Source organism: Musa acuminata, chromosome BXJ2-3 (assembly GCF_036884655.1).
Source record: "Musa acuminata AAA Group cultivar baxijiao chromosome BXJ2-3, Cavendish_Baxijiao_AAA, whole genome shotgun sequence".
Lineage (NCBI taxonomy): Eukaryota > Viridiplantae > Streptophyta > Magnoliopsida > Zingiberales > Musaceae > Musa > Musa acuminata.
The window spans coordinates 885,912-905,398 of NC_088340.1; the positions used below are offsets into that span (position 1 = coordinate 885,912).

The 19,487-nt window shown below is 41.5% G+C and overlaps 5 protein-coding genes across 5 annotated transcripts; 4 read left to right on the forward strand and 1 right to left on the reverse strand.

Annotated features, from left to right (window-relative positions):
* Positions 1–2,350: 2,350 nt before the first annotated feature.
* Positions 2,351–4,493, reverse strand: LOC135606732 (uncharacterized). Its single transcript, XM_065097885.1, has one exon. The coding sequence runs from the start codon at positions 4,442–4,444 to the stop codon at positions 3,116–3,118; it is 1,329 nt and encodes a 442-aa protein (XP_064953957.1). The 5' UTR covers positions 4,445–4,493; the 3' UTR covers positions 2,351–3,115.
* A 428-nt stretch (positions 4,494–4,921) lies between these two features.
* LOC103977231 (small ribosomal subunit protein uS12) lies at positions 4,922–7,398 on the forward strand. The gene is made up of 4 exons (XM_009392688.3): positions 4,922–5,057; positions 6,417–6,572; positions 6,663–6,789; positions 7,125–7,398. Exons 1-4 carry the CDS (start codon positions 5,053–5,055, stop codon positions 7,263–7,265), a joined length of 429 nt encoding a protein of 142 aa, XP_009390963.1. The 5' UTR covers positions 4,922–5,052; the 3' UTR covers positions 7,266–7,398.
* Positions 7,399–8,097: 699 nt separating this feature from the next.
* LOC103977230 (RING-box protein 1a) lies at positions 8,098–11,844 on the forward strand. Its single transcript, XM_009392687.3, has 5 exons — positions 8,098–8,339; positions 8,448–8,498; positions 8,630–8,689; positions 11,390–11,461; positions 11,565–11,844. The coding sequence occupies exons 1-5, from the start codon at positions 8,210–8,212 to the stop codon at positions 11,600–11,602; spliced, it is 351 nt and encodes a 116-aa protein (XP_009390962.1). The 5' UTR covers positions 8,098–8,209; the 3' UTR covers positions 11,603–11,844.
* Positions 11,845–12,439: 595 nt separating this feature from the next.
* Positions 12,440–13,393, forward strand: LOC135606516 (uncharacterized). The gene has a single exon (XM_065097547.1). The coding sequence runs from the start codon at positions 12,440–12,442 to the stop codon at positions 13,391–13,393; it is 954 nt and encodes a 317-aa protein (XP_064953619.1).
* A 1,090-nt stretch (positions 13,394–14,483) lies between these two features.
* LOC103977228 (formate dehydrogenase 1, mitochondrial) lies at positions 14,484–18,492 on the forward strand. The gene is made up of 6 exons (XM_009392685.3): positions 14,484–14,733; positions 15,340–15,511; positions 15,767–16,307; positions 16,498–16,622; positions 17,938–18,050; positions 18,145–18,492. Exons 1-6 carry the CDS (start codon positions 14,647–14,649, stop codon positions 18,256–18,258), a joined length of 1,152 nt encoding a protein of 383 aa, XP_009390960.2. The 5' UTR covers positions 14,484–14,646; the 3' UTR covers positions 18,259–18,492.
* Positions 18,493–19,487: the final 995 nt, after the last annotated feature.

The following is a 19,487-nucleotide window of genomic DNA, read 5'->3' on the forward strand; positions in this document are numbered from 1 at the left end:
GGATTTGCCGATGAACGAGATAAAAAAGAATGGTGTAGCCTCCTACGTAACGTAAAAGAAACCTAACCGAGAAGAACCGCATGATTCCATCTTCTTGGGTTGGGAGGGTCTCATCTGCTCCACCAGAGAGCCGAAAGCAAAAGCCATCCATGCTTTCTTTCCTGTGACCCCTTGTGGATCCCAAAGGGTATCACATCATTGCTGATTCAAGTTGCAAGGAGCGTGTCATTTGGATATGCTCCATCATAGCCCCCTGACATGTTCTCTGCGACCTCACTGTTGACAGTCTCTTGGTAAATGCAGTTGATTGGAGCAACTGACGGAGAACAGTGATCACTGTTGTTGACGACAATCTCACCTCCGCAATCAATCTTCTCCCACCTCTCTCTGCTTCACTTTAGTCGAAACCGGAAGAGAGAGAGAGAGAGAGAGAGGAGGTCTTACCTGCAACTGATGGAGCCACATGAGTCGTCGATGCAATTATGGAAGCAGTAGCAAATCTCTGCGTGTTGACGCGGTGGCAAGAAACATCTCCGTTGTTATCGTCCCTCGTCTTCCCGACAGCAAACACACACACACACAATTAAATATTTTTATTCGACGGTTTAGATTAACTGGATTGACATATCGGTTTTGGCATTAGGATAAATCGTAAATGTTATGATAAATCTTAGTTGTTCGTGCCGAGTAGAGAGGGTTGCACCATCTCAAATTTATTTTTCCTATTAAAAATATCAATTTTGATTTAATTTATGAAATTTCATATGGATTTTGTATCATTAATTTATAATTAAATATTTTTATTCGACGATTTAGATTAAGTGGATTGATGTGTTGGTTTTGGCATTAGGATGAATCGTAAATGTTATGATAAATCTTAGTTGTTCCTGTTAAGTAAATGTTATGATAAACCACTAATCAAAATGTTTAAGCTGAAGTTGATAGTAATACACTTATCAGACCCTTATAAGTCGATCTTAATCTTATCTACTTTCAACGTGGAATTAATCAGGAGTGTTACATTGTTAGTTTTGTAGAGTCGAATCTAACGTGATATGTCGACCGACTTAGATAAGGATGTCGACGTACCGAGAATGAGTCAAATGATATAGCGCTGATTACCTATATATATATATCGTATCTCTCTAATTGTATTAAAAAGTGAGTAGAGGCATGAATTTAAATTTAAATATTTTTTTCTGTGAATGATTCAGACTTATAGATTTAATAGATTAATTATGCTGTCGAATCATATCGATCGATGACTTACTGCTACACTCGGATGAACAGAAGGTTACAGGTCGCAAGCTCTGGCGTTGCCCGAGTCGGATGCCTTTCACAGTCCAAATGGGCCAATTCCTTTGAAGGAGGCCAAATAATTCTTGCCTGCCTTCCATGGGTTTCATTCATGCAAATTCCATGGAGAGAGGTTGTCCTGGATCGGAGCAGTCGATGAAGATGTTAAGACTTTTATCTTCCTCTAAAGCACGATGACTCTCGCTCTTCTTGTTCTTCTTCTTCGCAATTCTCGGTTGGTGCTGAGTTCATCCTCGTCTGATGCACGCTACTACGATCACAAAAACAAAACAATTCGTCGACAGCATTGCGAAGGTGGGGGAGCTCAGGCACAGTCTTCATCAGCTACGCCTAATCGCAACAAGTTACATTGCTTCGGCGTGATGGTGTTGATAGAAAATAAGAGCAATCCTGATGCCCTATTCTTTTCTGCTTCCCCCCACTTTCTCCTCCTCTCCCCCACGATCAGCTGCGCCGCTGACAAATTCTTCAGATCTCGTTGTCAGCCAAGTCTGCTCCTCTCTTTTTTAGGAGAGCTGGCCCGAGACCATCATTTCTCTTCGAAGAGCTCCAGAGAGATGCCCCCCAGAGGATACGTTTTGATCCTCGCCTCCTGGGTTCTGCTCACGGTCATCACCCCGACTCTTATCTATTGGTCAGCATCAGCAAAATCATATCTTGTTGCTCCTGGTAAGAAACAAAAGTCGTCGTAATCGATTCATTTGCACTCTACTTCTTCCGATCTTGTTTCGCCCCCAAAGAGCTAAAGGTGCCTCCTTTCTGGTGACAGTCTTAGGGGTTCAGTGTTTTCCACGGAGTCTCTTTATAGTCGAGTAAGAATTTGTCATTCTATACATGATAGGAGAGGCACTGCTCGAGACGCAGGTCAGTAGGAGAATGATGGGATCTATGGACAATGGTAGTCTAAAGAAGAGCAGGATGAGGACGATAGCACGAGCAATGATGCCGGCGGCAGATCCAGCACCGGCTCCCATGGCAGGAGATGATACACCCGGCCAAAGTTGACATTTTGATTACAAGATCTTAATAAACCTTTCGATTGGTGATAGCTATACAGCGATTTGAGTTTGTATATTATATGATGTACCAATTTTCGGAACTTCTGATCATAAGAAACAGTGGATATCACTATCTCCTCGTATATACATTGCCTGAGAGGATCTATTGCTTCCCAGATGTTTGATGTAAGAGTTACTTGTAACATACATCATCTGCGTGCATTCTGTTCTTTCTTTTCAGATTCATCTCTTCTGCGAGTACATTGTTTCTCATGAATGGAATGGGCAAGGCAGATGTACGAAAACTGCACTCTCTGTTCTTGCATTCTTCTAATAGTTGCAGCCTTCTAAGGTACCTTCAGGCATGGGGATTAGCAAGGAGGAAGAAGAAGAAGAAGGAAAACCCTAAAAGAATCAAACCAAAGACGAGCAGCTGCGCCGCTGACAGCTTCATTAAATTAGTCAGGCTGTATGCATGACTCTTGTGATTCCAATGACAGAGTCATTGTAGCAGTGCCGGAGATTGATGCAATCGCTGTCTGCTTGACCAGCTTTGCATGAAGCCATCATGTGAATGAATCGGTGAAAGTTCAGAGATACCTCTTTGTTATCTCCAAACATAGTATACATTATGTTGTATATTTCTTAAAGAGCCTCGTGTGTACACTGTCATAATTATTGAACATGAATCATTAAGCTCTTCCTTACAATCACAGTCGAGTGCATGAACGACCATTTTCCAACACAATTTCATCATACATTCTAAAGCATGTCAATGGTGGATCTTCTGCGCACCAAAGTCAAGCTGAGCAATGTGACATTTGAGATTTCTCTTCCACGGATCTGGTTTGTTTCTTCTCGATATGTGGCTGATAGGTGAGACTTTGAGCTGGAGTTGTGATAAGAGAAACTCCTCGAGTATTGAATGCTGGTTTGCTATAGAAGAAGAAGTAAACTCCTGGATCTTTTTGGCTACAGGAGCTCTCATGGAGTATAGAGTTGTTTATGCACTGCACGTTGCTATTAACACTTGTGATGGATGGAACCTCGTCACCTGTCTGATGTGATCTCTCTCCGAGAGTTTGACTCTTACGATCGATGTCTGAACTCGTGTGCATGTCGATCTTGTTTACCTTCTGCAGGCCTGGCGTGCTTATTGTCTCAGGTCCGACGCACATTGATGCACCTTGATTCTTACCAGCTAACTCTATGTTTCTTCTTCCTGCATGCTGTGAGTGCCCACTGTTCACCTTCTGGGTCTGCAAATTATCTGCTTCAGTGGTTGGTGAAGCTGGCGGGGCATCCGTGTTTCCTTTCCCTCCTAAGCCATTCGTATCTTCCTGCGTCCTCGAGTCTCTCGTCTCCGTCGGCCCTGGATCAGGTTCCGTTTTGTTCTTTGGTTCTTCAGTCGAGGCATACGGCGACTCTGTTTCTTGGCCGATGGGAGTCATCTCCTCTGTGATTTCGATTTCTATATTTGTATTATCTTCATCGTCCTCCGTAGGATTTCCTTCCACCAGCTTTTGTTGGGATTGAGTCAGTTCTGTGGATTGTGGAAGGTTAGAGGGATTCGTAGTTTCTTCTGGTTCGGTGTCCATTTCTGGTTTCTGTTCAGATAAATCTGTTTCGTTTGGGTTTGCTCTGCTGATAGGATCGAGGGGTTCTATTACAGATTCAGAGTTCAGGGTATGGATGGCTTGCTGAGTTGATGATGGTTGTGGTGGCCGGGGAGTATCTCGAGAAGGAGATGGAGACATGGAAGCTGCTTCCTGAGTTGACGGTGCTTGGTGTGGCTGGAGAACACCTTGAGCTGGAGATAGGGATGTAGAGGAAGCTTCCTCAGGCCATTGTTGTGGCTGGGGAACACCGTGAGATGAGGATGGAGATATAGCCGGTGGAGGTGCTGGAGCTTCTGTTCTCGATACCGGTGGAGACGGCGAGCTTGACGAACGAGAAAGACTCCTTGTAGAGGGAGATGGTTGTTGCTGTCGTTGTTGTCTTAGAATCACTCGTGAAGGCGGCGAAGCTGATGTTCCCGGCGGTTGAGTCGGAGGTGGAGCTTTCGACGGTGGATTCCAATGTGGGAACCGTAAGCGAAATGGCTGCTGCCATTTTGGTCGGTCGGCCATGAGAGCTGTGAAGCTCGTTAAGTTGAAAGGTAACGGAGGAAGATATCAAGACTCGAGAAAGGGTAAAGATGATCCAAAGGTGCCTCAATCGTCCATTATATAGCTGCGAGCAGCAGCTGATCCAAAGTAACCTTTGTAATAGGGTTTGCATCTGATTCCTGTTTTATGTGGTGCTTTGAAAGATTGGTATGTCCGAGAAACTGCGCGAGGGGGAAACCCATCCACTTCAAACATCTAAGTAAATATATCGACTTAACTTTACCTCCACCCGAAGAATTCCAATCCGCAATTCAATTAATCTATTAATAATCTAAATCTTTAGTCACTTTCAATATAACAACACTAAACTGAGTCATGCGGTCAACATTCGATTAGATGATGTCTACATGAGACACACAAACGATGTGAAATCGGACCGGACCGGACCGGGCCGGACAATTTATTTCTCGGACCAAGCCCGGCTCATTGACGGTTCAAGTCCACCCTATCCTCGCCTCTATAAAAGAGAGCGCGACTAGGGTTTATGTCCTTCTCCGCCGCTCCTCCATCCGTCGCAGCCCGCGGTCGCACAGAGCGCGAGAGGAAGGCGAGCTTCGGTTTCCAACAAGATGGGGTGAGTTTGCTGGAGAACCTGATCGCGTTATTTGCTCTTACTTCTTTCGTCGTTTTCTAATGTTACGTTTGAACGGTTGCTCCGGTGGCTGGATTTTGTTATGTCCATCTTGTTTCGAGCTGATCGTTCTTGATTCTTTTACCTGTTTCTCTTATGGAGGGTGGATCCTTTTCTTGGCGGTTCATGATTATATATTTCAACTTCGATCGGTTGATTTCATTGATTTGGGCAATTATATGAGAGGACCGAAGAAAAAAATGACATTGATTTGTTGTCTTGGGAATCCGAATCGTATAATGTTCATAGAATTGGATGAGGAGGATGCTTTAAAACTGGATATTGTTGAGAGCTATAATTTTTGTTCTGATGACTCAAAAAAACACTTATTTTGCCGAGTATGGGGATCAAAGTTTTCATCTATGCTTACATTTTATAGTTGTTGAATTGGTACTCAGCAAACCTTTTCTTATGCCCAAGTTAATCATTATACTTGGGCACGCATCATGTTCCATTTTACCTAAGTTGTTAAGGGTTTATAGTTTATACTATCGCTTGACTGACTACTATCGCAATGGACCAGCTCATGTGGAGGGATTTCCACACTTTGGTCTGGAACATTTTGGTGTAACAACAAAAACGAGTATATTTTCCGCACATTGTGGATAAGCATTTTCTTTTGGATTATCTTGTGATATATGTGTTTCATGGTTGGAGTCCATCATTGGTTCAAGTTTGTGTTTGTGTGTGTGTGTGTCATTTATATACTTCTTTTCTACCTTAAAATTCTTGGTTGCATATCTCACTTTTTCTTACTGCAACTTAGCAGCATATGTAAGAAATGAATGTTTTGTTTTCTTTCTTTGTTTTGTTTACTGCAGCCTTACACCAATTTTCTTGGGTTCGTATGAGTTGTAATCAGTATTCGACTACTTGGCACTACCTATCTTTATATGAATCAAATTATGTGTTTTCTTATCCCTCTGGTTTGAACATGTTAGAACAAAAAACAATGGTGTTGCATTTGTTAATTCTGTGTCATTTAATTGTGAAGATGAAATGTAGTTATCTATGACATAACCAGCTAATTCAATTATTAGTACCTTATAAGTTTGTGTTTAAGAAAGACACTGTTCTAGTTTAGATCTTGATTAGGAAGCATACTATCTGTAGAAAGGATTTCTTTTTGGCTTCCAAGCGTTATAGCAAATTCATTAGTTTGTGGTGCCTGACTATTATACTTGTAACACATATGATAAGAAATGCAAACCAAGTTTCTATCACACCTCTCAAAGTAAAGGGATCATATAAAGAAACTTTTTGATTGAAGATGAATGATTTTAATCAGAGGTTCTTGTACAGGAAGACTCGTGGTATGGGAGCTGGGCGTAAGCTCAAAACTCACAGGAGGAGGCAGAGATGGGCAGACAAAGCGTACAAGAAAAGTCACCTTGGCAATGAGTGGAAGAAACCCTTCGCTGGTTCTTCACATGCCAAGGGTATCGTCCTTGAGAAGATGTACGCCAAGCTAATTGCTATTCTTTTTTCCTTTTCTTTCAGTTTGACGTTGCTAGTGTTTGGAAGGCTGACATTGATTGCATCTTGCAGAGGTATTGAAGCTAAGCAGCCAAACTCTGCTATCCGAAAGTGTGCTAGAGTTCAGCTGATAAAGAATGGGAAGAAAATTGCGGCCTTTGTTCCAAATGATGGTTGCTTAAATTTCATAGAAGAAAATGTAAGTTTTATATTTTGATATTTTAAACGTCATTGAGCTCTCCACAGGAATGATCTAATGCACTTATAAGGATTTAATCATGAGAGCTGGTCTCGGGCTGGTCTTGCTCGGACTGGTATTAACCAATCAGCATGGTACTGCTAGGGTTTCATGCCAACTGACAATGATCACATTGCCTGGGGTGTATATGCACACTCTCAGCATGGCATGAGGCCTGTATCGGGACCTGCTTTGAACAGCCTGCACACCCCATGATCATGGCACTTGCTCATCATAATCTTTGATCGATCACCTCTTCATCTATAAATTGTTATTGAACTGCATTGCTTTTGCAGGATGAAGTGTTGATTGCAGGGTTCGGTCGTAAGGGTCATGCAGTCGGTGATATTCCTGGAGTAAGGTTTAAGGTTGTGAAGGTGTCTGGTGTCTCCCTTTTGGCACTGTTCAAGGAAAAGAAGGAGAAACCTCGATCGTAATGCTTTACTTTGAGTTTCTAGATGAGACCAGTCGGCCTTTTGTTTAATTCATATTTAGCGACTCTGAGCAATTTCTGAACTGTTTTGGAAAAGAAAGATGTTTCATGGTTATTCATCATTGAGCACTTAATTATTTGTTTGGCCTGTTAAGTTAATTGTCGTAGTTTTTGATCTCTTCGTAAGAGACTTGAAAATTATTATGTTCATTTTAGGTGGAACTTCTCTTTGCCGTTCTGAACACAGCATTTCAAGAATTGGAAACACAGAAGGGTTTGTGCTATGTAGGCTGTCAAGAATTGGAAACACCTAATGGTTGTTGCGACATCAACATGATAATTTATGAGTAATAAGCTCGATCACCAAGGATTCTCTTGCTCTGCTGTCTCTTTTCTCCGCAGTTCTCTTCCTCGTCTCGTGCCATTAAAGACGACACTTCAGAGGTTGGGTGTCCGAGGCAGCAAGCAATCAAAGCCAAACCAAGTTCTTGATGGACAACCTTGGGGTGTTTCTCGTGGATTTGCTTTACCATTGATTGATATGATCGTTCTTTTCGATTCGAAGATGCATTAACATATAAAAGAAATATGTTATTATTATTATTATTAAAACTTAATCGTATGTAATCAACGATCATTATAAAATATATATTATAATACACAGTGGTCATTAAGTATGTTTTAAATCCAAATTCATTAAATTAAGTTTTAGTACTCTTAAATTCTTACAAGCATAATAATACACCAAAACTAAATTAATAATAAAAAAGATTTTGCTCAATGCTTTCCTGCCCAAGCGGAAAAATACGGGAAGTTAATAATGGACGGTATGAGATTTCTTCCGACACGGGTGTCCGTCTCAAAGCTCCTCATAGGCTACTACAAATATCTTCCCCTCTTCGCCGTCCCGAACCCTCGTCTCTCCGCCTTACTCTCTCACCTTGATCCATGGCTTCCCTCGACACCGACGTCAACATGGTTCCTGCCGGCGAGGGGTCCAGCGCCGGGCCCTCCTCCTCGAAGAAACCCAAGAGGTTCGAGATCAAGAAGTGGAACGCCGTCGCGCTTTGGGCCTGGGGTATGTGCCCGATCGCCACACCCTCGTAGCAGTTTTAGGGTTTCGAATCTTGGTTCTTTATCCGTGGATCTCATCGATTGATGCACCCATTTGATGCGATCGTTGCAGATATCGTGGTGGATAACTGCGCTATTTGTAGGAACCACATCATGGACCTCTGTGAGCTGTCTTTCCCCTTCTATGATTTCTTAATTGTTTGTCTTGGTTACTGATTTTTCGTGCGCTAGCGTTAGGGTTTCTGATCTGTTTGTTCTGGCTTTGACATTCCTGGTCCTGAAACATCTTTGCAGGCATCGAGTGCCAGGCTAATCAGGCGAGTGCGACGAGTGAAGAGTGCACAGTGGCTTGGGGTATGCTTCATGATTTCGAAACTTGACCAATCTAAGTTCTTCTTTGATTTCTTGTTTATAATGATTATCATATGAACTTTTTTCCTTCATGAGAATTATGTAAGCAACAAACTTATTAGTCCTTTTGACTTTTGAGTATGATGCATCTTAATCTCGTAAATTTCTTTTATGCTGTCTATATGGTAAAGTAAATTTCTGCTTTGATGGTCTATACTTGTTCACAAGCGATAAATTAGGCAGCAGCAGTTCGTCCTACAGCCCAACTTGGATATTTTTTAGGCCACTTTTCTTGGCCTAAAAAATGGATCTTCCTTGTCATACTAATTCCTTTTACACATATCCAATTTTCTTGAGCCTTCATGCATCACACAAGGTGTGATAATGGTGCAATTGCAAGAAAACAAGAAAATTGCAAGTGGAAAAGGAAAGGTGGAGAAAGAATGAGAAGTTGCTGTCATCTTGAGGACTTGTAGAGTAGTTTCCCCTGACACTAGTTATAAACATGACGTTGAGGGAATTCTCAGGAAGTGTTGGCATCCATCACAACGGTCTCAAAGATTCTTTTTCTTTTACTTTATAGAAGACGGACAAGTATGTTGTCTAAATATAACTTAACCTTCGTAGCCATCTGAAGAAAACTGAACCCAGGCTTTGATATTGTGGATAAGACATGATTTATGTGAGTCAATCTTTTGTTGAACTCCCAGATCCATGATGGCATGTCATTTTCAAGTTTGGTCATCTTGCTTTTTTCTTATAGGGAAGATTCCTTTTGTTGCAAGAGCCACAAGGTTACAATTTCTTTTTTACTTCTGAATAGTCATATGGATTTGAAAATTTTGATTGCAGAAATGATCGATTATTTGGTGCCGGATTTGATCAGTTGGATTAGACAAAATTAATAGGAGGATAGGGGCTTTGCAACTTAATATGTAGTTCAATTTTTAAAATTATTGGCTACTATAATAGGAAATTTGAACTCTAAATTTGAATGATGAATGAAAATTCTTCAACTTTCCACTTCTGTGGAAAGATAATGGGGTTTTCCTGATTACATGATTTTAATTTTTCTCCACTTCTCTTTGAAAGTTTGTTTCTGGACCAAAGGAAACTACGTTCTTTCCACTTGTTTAACTGTTATAACCATTCTCAAAGTATATTTCACTCCTTACTTTCTTTCGTTGCCTCTTCTTTCAATTCAAAATAGGTTATTGGATTTGTAAAATGATAGGTGATGGTTATGGGCCTTCTCAACAATTCACAGCACACTTGAAATTGAAGACATATTTGTGTTCACAACATATAGATTCTTTTGGGAATTAGTTTACGAGTCAATTTTTATGTTGGGAAAAGTTGGAATTGTTTCCAAGGTGAAAGTTTATGTGAATAGAGTTATAGATGGTTGGTTATGTTTCTTGCTGTTCACGGATTAATTTCAATTTTTTCTTTGTTGTCGGTTAGTTTGGACTTTTAACTAATTATGAGTCTAGAGATTTCCAAAATGACTTTTAGAAATACTAACAAAAATATCTGGGTATGACTTGGATGCCCTAGCTAGATGAGGTCGATCCTCTCAAGTCTGATTTCATCGGATCTCCTTTTGACTAGGAGATCAATTCGATCTAGATGCAGTTTGATATTTTCCAGTTACGAAACTTTATTCCGTCATTGCATGTTCCAACAAGCTGGGTGATAGGCTACCACATCTGGAGCATGGCTGGCTAGGACCGTCATGTAAACAGATGGTGCCGACTGGTGGTTGGTTTTGATCAGATATCTAGAGCTACCAATGAGCTTGTGCAAAGTGATGCGGTGTTCTTGAAAGATTAATGCCAATCCAAGTTAGGCGTTAGGCATCGACTTTCATATAATCTTTTAGGATGAGTCTTGAGCTGCCAGTGTTGTCTTTTGGTATGAAGAAGAGATCATGTGATCATTTGTATTATGAATAAAGATCAAGTCAGCATTGTAAGTAATTTTGTTAAGCTTGTACTTGGCTAAAACTGTCCCTTGTAGATTTTCAACATGGTCCAACCGTGATGGTTCCAGGCCAAGTAGGCCTTGAATTAGATAGGATTTGGATCATAATAATAGGCCTATCCTACAAAATGTTATCCACAAGATGGAGAAACAATCTTGATCATTTTATCTGTTTTATTTAACTTTTTGTATGCATGAGTTGAATTCACATATAACCATTATATGAACTTCAGGACATGTTGGAGAGTCATTATCAGTGACACATTATCTGCTGCTGTTGAAAATACTTTCATTTATCCTGGTCTTTTGAACATCATCATCATCAACAACAACAATGAACAACGTCTACTATCAAAGATTTTTAATACTTTCTATATATGTCAAGGTACACTTTTTTCTGTGAACATTGTGAAATGGCAGTAGTAGGGCCATGGAACCAGTGAGTTATGGTGAATGGATAGTTGTGTTTTTGTTTTAAAACTTAAAATGCTCATCCACCTGTCTTTAACGTCCATTAGTAAAGAAAGATCATGGATACCCTGTCTTTGCACGGTAATGGATACCCCTTAAATTGGATACAAAGACAACAAGTTTGTTTAGATGATCATCTTTAGCACCTGAATAGATGATGCTACTGAATTTAATTTTGTCCACTGATTTATTTCAATGGTTTAACTTTGTGCTCTTTCTTGACGGCGCGGCATGCTTTGCTCCAAACAGGTGTCTGCAATCATGCCTTCCATTTCCATTGTATCAGTCGGTGGCTCAAGACTCGTCAAGTTTGCCCTCTGGGTAATTAAATCTTTTACTACCAATTCCTCTCGAAATTTTTATTTTTATTTTTATTTTACTACTGTAGTCTTGCATTGACAAAATACTCTTAATACATCTCCAGACAACAGCGAGTGGGAATTCCAGAAGTATGGTCATTAGAATAGATGACTTCGCTGCAGGTGATATTTGCCAACAGAGTGCATCCAGCTTTTGTATCCTCGTGCTTCCTCTCCTGATTTCCATGTGTGTGTCAGTGTGGAATTTTAGAACATGTCAATTGATCGTCCACTGATTGCTGCCGTCTGTAAACAAACACAACAAACATCTTATCATTTAATGCCTCGTTGTGAAGGCTGCTACATCATCGTTCAATAAGTTTACCTGACAGCCTTCTTTCTTGAGATTTGAGTTTCCTTACTCTTTACCTGACAGCCTACTTTCTTGAGATTTTCCTTACTCTCTCACCTGCCGTCACCAGAAGCTCACCCCCGGTCCTCGTACGCATCTCTCTACGGGCCGGTGCCTTGTAAATCTTAATATGGATATGGAGTGGCAAAACCCCGCCCGGCCCGGCCCATTAATTGGCCAAACCAATGACCTCATGCGTGACTTCACGTAGCTAATCTCCCGGGGCCCAGGCGGCTTCGTCAGAAGACAGCATTGTGCATGTATTCCAATCTTGTGATTTCTACCAACGCGGATCAATCTTATCATAGAACAGTGACAGACACGTGGGCTGGATTATATAAATTATTTAGGGAAGGCATCCGCGTGAAACGGTCGACCTTCTGGAAGCTCGACGCGTCCTGCTTATCCTCCTCGGAGGGAAGCAACCATGCAACAGTCGACCTGGGGCGGTCGCCTACCATTTCCACCTACCACGCATCCCTCGCCACTTAATTGGACAACTCCAACCATCCACAACAACGGTCCAGAATTCGACCTTCGTCGTGTGTCCCACCATCGATAAGTGGAGCCCATTGCATCGGACTTTCGATGATAACTAATGGAAACCTGAACCCTGACGACGATGACGCGGTCCTTCCATTTGTCCGCTCCCTCTTTATAGCCCTCGTTCGCTCTGCTTCCACGACACCGCGGACCAAGCAAGGGAGGATGACGACGGAACCGCTCGGGAAGCCGGCCCTCGAGGCCTCTCCCAGCTTCGGCGGCGCCTCCGCCTCCGCATCCGCATCCGTCGACGAGAACGAGCCGGCGTCCGATGCATCCAAGTCTGCCTCTCGCCACGATTTTTCCGCTCACCAAGTTAGTCCGTCGGAGGCGGAGGAGAAGAACGCGGTCGACGAAGACGACGACGACTCCGGCGATGAATTCGAGTTCACGTTCGCGGTGAGGGACGCCGATGCGTTTCCCTCCGTCACCGCGGACGAGATCTTTTCCGGCGGCCGGATCATACCCACCTACCCCGTCTTCAACCGCGACCTCCTCCTCCCTCTTTCCGCCGCCGACGAGCCGACGATCACAGCAAAGGATCAGGCCGACCAGATTTCGTTCGGACGGCTCCAGATCGTGACAGGGGCGGAGTCTTCGACGGAGGAGCTGGCGGCGGCCGGAGAGCACTTCCCGGGTGAGGCAGACCGGTGCAAGAAGAGCGCCTCGACCGGATCGTCGATGCAGTGGCGGCTACGTGACATGGTCGGCCGGAGCCACAGCGACGGGAAGGAAAAGTTCGTGTTCCTCGAGGCGTCGGCCAAAAAGAACATCATGAGTCCCAACACCGCGAGAGCGGCGGCAGGTGGGAAGGGGGCGAAGGAGGGAGGGCGGTTAGCGGAGGTTGATGCGGTCACCGGCCACCGTCGGTTCCACGGCAAGGGAACAAGCGAGAAGGCGGTGAAGGGACCGAGGCGGTCCTTCTTACCGTACCGACAACAGCTCCTGGGGTTGTTTGCTCCAGTGAACGGCCTCCGCCGGTCACATCACCCGTTCTAATAATCCTAACTTCTTTTATCCTCAAGCAAACCCTAATCTCTCTTATTTCTTTATACAATTAAGCAACTTCAAATCGAAATTTCTCTTATTTCTATTAATATGTAAATGTTTGGTATGACCTTTTTATGATTTGATGGAATGGACTATTTTTAAGCTAGTTTTTTGTTATCGGACCTGATTATTGATTCGGAGTCAGATCAAATTTCTTCTTTTGCATTGATTCTAAGTTGATTTTTGAGCGACTTTGATTTTATCAAACTCCATAAAATTATGTGAATAGTATTTCCATTAATACTACTTGATAAGAGATAATATCACTATAATATCTATGTATTTATATTCTTCTTATAATAAGATTATAATATTATTATTATCTCTTGGTTGATATTGATTACAAAGAAGATGATCATATCGACATGATGATGAGATATGTCTTATGTAAGAGATCATATCCCTTACATCATGAACACTAAAGTAATGTTGGCGAGTCTCCCATCATATCATATTAAAGAGATCATCCCTCCGAATCAATCAATCAATCTTGAGATGTCACGGGCCAAACAGTACTCGCCCATATCCGATATATAATTTCGACGACAAAGGATCGTGTGTAACGTATCATGATGCGTCGGACGGTCAGGAATCCACCCCTTGTCTGCCATCGTACCAACAGCCAAGCCGCCCGGGGCCCGCTGTTGCTCTCGCTGCCACGCCTCCCGGTGAAAAAGATCGCATGTTTACAGCGACGCACCAAACGAACCACTTCACCGTGTCATTATCTAACACGTAGACAAGTTCGTAGGCCACTGTGGCGGATGTAACACGCATCGTCTTTTCGACCGTGCTATTTTATTTCCTTCAGCAGATTACTACACCGGATCTGGTCCCAAACGAGGGTAAGGTCTATCCGATCTGCCGATAGCTTGAGGATCACCTGTATAACTGGAAGCCACCGAACTCAAAAGAAACGCATCTTATTAACTTGCGATCCAGTCTTTATCCAATGAGAAGTCGTATTTCCCTGTTTGCTGAAGATGTTGAGACACGAGAGTTACAAGGCGTTTCCAGCGACGGGATAGTAAGCCTTGGGTTCCTCCTTGCATATTTGCCCGACACGTGTTCTCTTCTGCCGTTTGGCTTCCCTGAACTCTCTCTTGCTCTCACAAGTCTACTAGTCCTATATACAGTGACTTCACCTCTTCGCTGACTCTCCCGTCTCCGTTCCGATCTCTCGTCTCGATCGCAATAGGCCGATGGCGATGCTGAGGGCGGCGAAACACGCGATGAGATCCCTGGGTTCTACGGCACCCGAGGCGGCTCCTTTCTCAAGGATGCTTCATGTAACCTATAAATTCCCTTTTTGTGATCCTTACTGGTTTTTCCGCCCCTTCTGATGGAGCAGCAATTTGCCTGGGTTCCGATTACTGTTTTCGAATAATATTCGTCTTGGCGGTGATCTGGAAAGTCACAATTGTTTTGGTGCCTTTAAATGCCTGATTTTGAGTGACTGCGTTCTGAAATTTTCTCGCCTTCATAATAAGTTAGGTGGTAATTTTGAGTTTGAGTAACATGTAGTCAGTTTAATTAGCGTCGGAAATGATTATAAGCGGCCGTTGGGTTTCTATCTTTTGATAACTTTGGTGATTGGCGGTCTAATTTGGTTAATCAAACCCAAGAAGTAGTAAAAGGCAGAATCTTTGGTGTGTAGGTCTTTGGTAATTTTGGTTTTCTCAGGATGCACACTTGGTGTATTGACTTCTTGCTTGATCTACGATTAAAGAAGAAAAAAAAAAGAATTTAGAAATTGAGAATTGTAGTCTTGTTTGTTTGTTTTGAGCATTCTTTATCTAATTTTCTTCCTGTATTGTCTTGAATGAAAAAGAGAGAAAAAAAAAAAAGTTAAAAGAAAGTTGTGACAAGAATTTTGGATCGTGATCATCATGCAGGCTTCTCCCGGAAGCAAGAAGATCGTCGGAGTATTCTACAAAGCCAATGAGTATGCTTCGTTGAACCCCAAGTTCGTAGGGTGCGTCGAGGGATCCTTGGGCATTCGGGACTGGCTGGAATCTCAAGGCCACCAATACATTGTCACTGATGATAAAGAGGGCCCAAATTGTGGTTGGTACCATTCAGGATTCGATGTTACTTCAAATATGCTTGAATAATTTATGTCAACGGATGAATTTTTGCCAACATGCTTTGACAAAGATGGAGAGTGTTAATGCATGTTGGCATTTAGCAATATTTCTTCATATAGTTTACCTCTTTTCAGATTGCATAGAGTGATTCCAGCTGGAATTTTGTAGTGATTGTTCTCTCGATTTTCTTTTATGCGTTTGTTCCTTTACTAATTGTTCTCTCTTCTCGTGCCAGAGCTTGAGAAGCATATTCATGATATGCATGTTCTGATAACAACCCCATTTCATCCGGCTTATGTTACCGCGGAGAGGATAAAGAGGGCTAAAAACTTGCAACTTCTTCTCACTGCTGGAATTGGCTCAGACCACATTGATCTGAAAGCTGCAGCGGAGGCTGGATTGACTGTAGCAGAGGTCACCGGAAGCAATGTGGTCTCTGTTGCAGAAGATGAGCTCATGCGAATTCTCATTCTTGTCCGAAACTTCGTTCCCGGTTATCTTCAGGTGATTAAAGGTGATTGGAATGTAGCAGGAATCGCATACAGAGCATATGATCTGGAGGGCAAGACTGTTGGAACTGTTGGTGCTGGCCGAATTGGAAAGCTTTTGCTCCAGCGTTTGAAGCCCTTCAACTGCAATCTGCTCTATTATGACCGGATTAAGATGGACCCTGCACTGGAGAAAGAGATAGGGGCAAAGTTTGAGGAAGATCTTGACACAATGCTTCCTAAATGCGACATTATTGTTATAAACACACCTCTTACAGAGAAAACCAGGTTTCTTTCTTTGATTATTTAATGATTGAAAGTGGAATATTTTATTTTATGATTATGAAGTTGCTTTAAGTTTTCTATAAACTGGAGAATTTAATTATTTGAGATGGTTAGTTGGATCATTGTGCATGTAGTCATGTCTTTTGTTTATTTGATCGTAATCTGGTGCTAAGTGTTGCACTGTTTGCTTCAGAGGAATGTTTAACAAGGAGAGGATTGGAAAGCTGAAGAAGGGAGTTCTTATCGTGAATAACGCTCGAGGCGCTATCATGGACACTCAAGCAGTTGCTGATGCTTGCTCCAGTGGGCACATTGCAGGTGCAGTACTTATCAGATCTATGTTTTCAATGCTTGATATCATTGTTTCTCATAATGTTAGAGATGATCTTAAGGTAAAGTGATTATTCACTTGATTTGGTCATATAGACCTCCGCGTTCACCGTCTCTGCCATGGTACAGAATGCTTGTAAGCACATTACCTTTGTCATTGTACACAGAATATATGTAAAATTAGAATCAAAGAATCGAATAATGATTCTTAGTAAAGATGATAAATAAAATGTCTTTAACGGAGATCCACGGAAGAGAGGAGCAGCCAACTAACTTAGTTAGGCTGGAATATTGGTGAGACATGCAATTATAAGAAACCTGCGTTGTAAACTGATTGTATTGATTAGTCATTTAGTAGCATGGAATGTTCAAGAAGATTTGCTGGACAAATTGAAACATAAAATGTAAAAGAACATATTGGATTAGCTTGTAAACTGAATAATCTGAAGTATGGCTTAGTCAATAGCTCTGTGATCGTAAATAATGACTCTAATTTATTGGCTATGTGAAGAATGTCTAACTTGTTGAACAAGCTAAGAATATGTTGGTGCGTAGGATTTGTTGAAGAAAAATAGGAATTCTGACTGTAGCACCAGTTTGCGCAAACTCATATTTGAACAAAGAGAATAATGTCCCAAGGAAAATATTCAAGGTCCGAAAAAAAAAAGAGAGGCCATGACAAGCACTTAATTCTATAGTAGGAACAAAAATTATGAGAACTTGGACACAAAGAGGCTTTCATGCAATTCTCGTCCTATTTCCTTTTTCTTTGTTCGAGTGAATTCTTGAGCAGCTATTAGGAGAAGGGTACGAAACATTGCATCACAGATTTAAGGAATTCCACTATAAGATATACAATGGACATCCTTATGATCCTACCTAGAAAACACCAACCAACTTCAGCACGATAGTTAACTTATTAAATGCCCTGTAGTTTTATTGTGGCCATGCATTTTAACTGAAAGAAGTTAATATTGTACTCCAGCCTGACATTATTAATCGGAAATAGAAGCACTATCTGAAAATCCTAACTTGATTTGGGTGCTCCTATTTAATACTGTATGAGAGAACGATTAGCTTGCCAGATCATGACGAATTCTGATGGACCATTCATTGGTGGGATTCCACTTCCCTAACTAAACTGGCTCAAATTCCAACTGTAATAAGCATGCGCATATAGGATAATTACCGTTTCAGCAACTATCCAAAAACTCTATTCCATATGTTTCTTATTTTTTTCTCCTAGTCAGTAGTTCAAGTCACTATTTATCATAATTATAATTGAAATCCTCTGATCATTCAGGTTACAGCGGCGATGTCTGGAATCCACAGCCAGCTCCCAAAGATCATCCATGGCGGTACATGCCAAACCAGGCAATGACACCCCACATTTCTGGAACTACCATCGACGGCCAAGTATGCCTTCTTTCTTGCTTGGTTTCCTTCATCCCTTCTAAATCTTTGCCGAATGTCAAATAGTTATATTTGGAATTATATCACAACCATGCAGCTGAGGTATGCTGCTGGAGTGAAGGACATGCTGGATTGTTACTTCAAAGGACAGGAATTCCCAGCCCAAAACTACATTGTGAAGGAGGGAAAGCTAGCGAGCCAGTACCAGTGATGATACACCTCTCTTCTGCACCGGGAAGCTTTCATGTGAATCATCGTGTTGGTTTATCGTAATAAACCATGTAGTGTGCTACATGGGTTGCGTTCCAATTCGCGAAGTGTTCATTTCAGTGTATCGAACTCTCCTCTTGTGCTAGCTACTACAAATCCTTGTAATGGCTATTGTTCTGGTTTCTCTGAGTCCTACTCTAGCAGTTCCACAATAACAGAACACCATTGTAGACAACCTGACTTGTGTGCCATCATCAATGTCGGTGTGTTCTGTCCAAAAAGACTCTACACATGCATCTTTGTTCAATCCATTTTTAATCAATTTCGACCTAATTTAGGTCAAAATTGAATCTTGCCCGACTGCAAGCTACATCATGATCTCTCATCGTGGCTTCTCTGTCGTCGCACCGTTCTTGGTGGCCCATGACCAACCGATGATCTGCTTCAGCATCTGGTATATTTTTATGATATAAAATATTTTAATTTCAAAAATCTAATATTAATTGTAAGCATAAAAATTATAATTATGTTGTTATGCGAAAAAATTAAATGCTAGAAACTGAAATCTGCAAATACACATTCGTCCAATCCGAAAGAAGCAATAATACCAATTTGAAAGGAGAACTAAACTCATCTTTTTTTTTTTCTTTCTATCATTTATCATTAACGGGTGATGGAATAGGGATCAAGGGAGATTGTAAATAGATTTATAATCTCAATTTATCATGGTTTGAGATTCTATCATTTTATATACAAGAGCAAACGATTTAAGATAATAATTAAAAAAAAATTCATTCCATCAATATATTTCCTAAAAAATTATATTAAAATAATTTTTGATAATTATAATCAATCATATCTATAATATATCATATCTAATTGAATATGACCATATAATTTGTATCATCCGCAAAATACTTCAGATAACATATAGATCTTATAAATCAACCCAAGCCCTCTTTACCACTTTCGATGTCGTATGGTATACAGAGCATCAAATGTGAATGTGAATCACATAAAGTCTAATTTGAGATAGAAGAGATAAATTTCGGGTCAGATTCAAGTCGGGTTATCGGATCATTATGAGGCACCAACATCCATAGTCCGATCGAATCTTATCCGAAACCGGGTGGGCAAAGCCGCCCCCACCCAAATAGCAATTACTTTCAAATCGAAGGGCCATTTTGAAATATGTTGTCATCTCGGTTCGAAACCCCGTGGCCCGCCATC

Coding starts and splice junctions, on each gene's coding strand:
- LOC103977230 (XM_009392687.3), top strand. CDS start 8,210: ATGGCTTCCCTCGACACCGACGTCAACATGGTTCCTGCCGGCGAGGGG. Junction 8,690..11,389: donor AGAGTGCACAGTGGCTTGGG/GTATGCTTCATG, acceptor TGCTCCAAACAG/GTGTCTGCAATCATGCCTTC. Junction 11,462..11,564: donor TCGTCAAGTTTGCCCTCTGG/GTAATTAAATCT, acceptor ATACATCTCCAG/ACAACAGCGAGTGGGAATTC.
- LOC135606732 (XM_065097885.1), bottom strand. CDS start 4,444: ATGGCCGACCGACCAAAATGGCAGCAGCCATTTCGCTTACGGTTCCCA.
- LOC103977231 (XM_009392688.3), top strand. Junction 6,573..6,662: donor GGTATCGTCCTTGAGAAGAT/GTACGCCAAGCT, acceptor TGCATCTTGCAG/AGGTATTGAAGCTAAGCAGC. Junction 6,790..7,124: donor TAAATTTCATAGAAGAAAAT/GTAAGTTTTATA, acceptor TTGCTTTTGCAG/GATGAAGTGTTGATTGCAGG.
- LOC103977228 (XM_009392685.3), top strand. CDS start 14,647: ATGGCGATGCTGAGGGCGGCGAAACACGCGATGAGATCCCTGGGTTCT. Junction 14,734..15,339: donor CTTTCTCAAGGATGCTTCAT/GTAACCTATAAA, acceptor ATCATCATGCAG/GCTTCTCCCGGAAGCAAGAA. Junction 15,512..15,766: donor TAAAGAGGGCCCAAATTGTG/GTTGGTACCATT, acceptor TTCTCGTGCCAG/AGCTTGAGAAGCATATTCAT.
- LOC135606516 (XM_065097547.1), top strand. CDS start 12,440: ATGATAACTAATGGAAACCTGAACCCTGACGACGATGACGCGGTCCTT.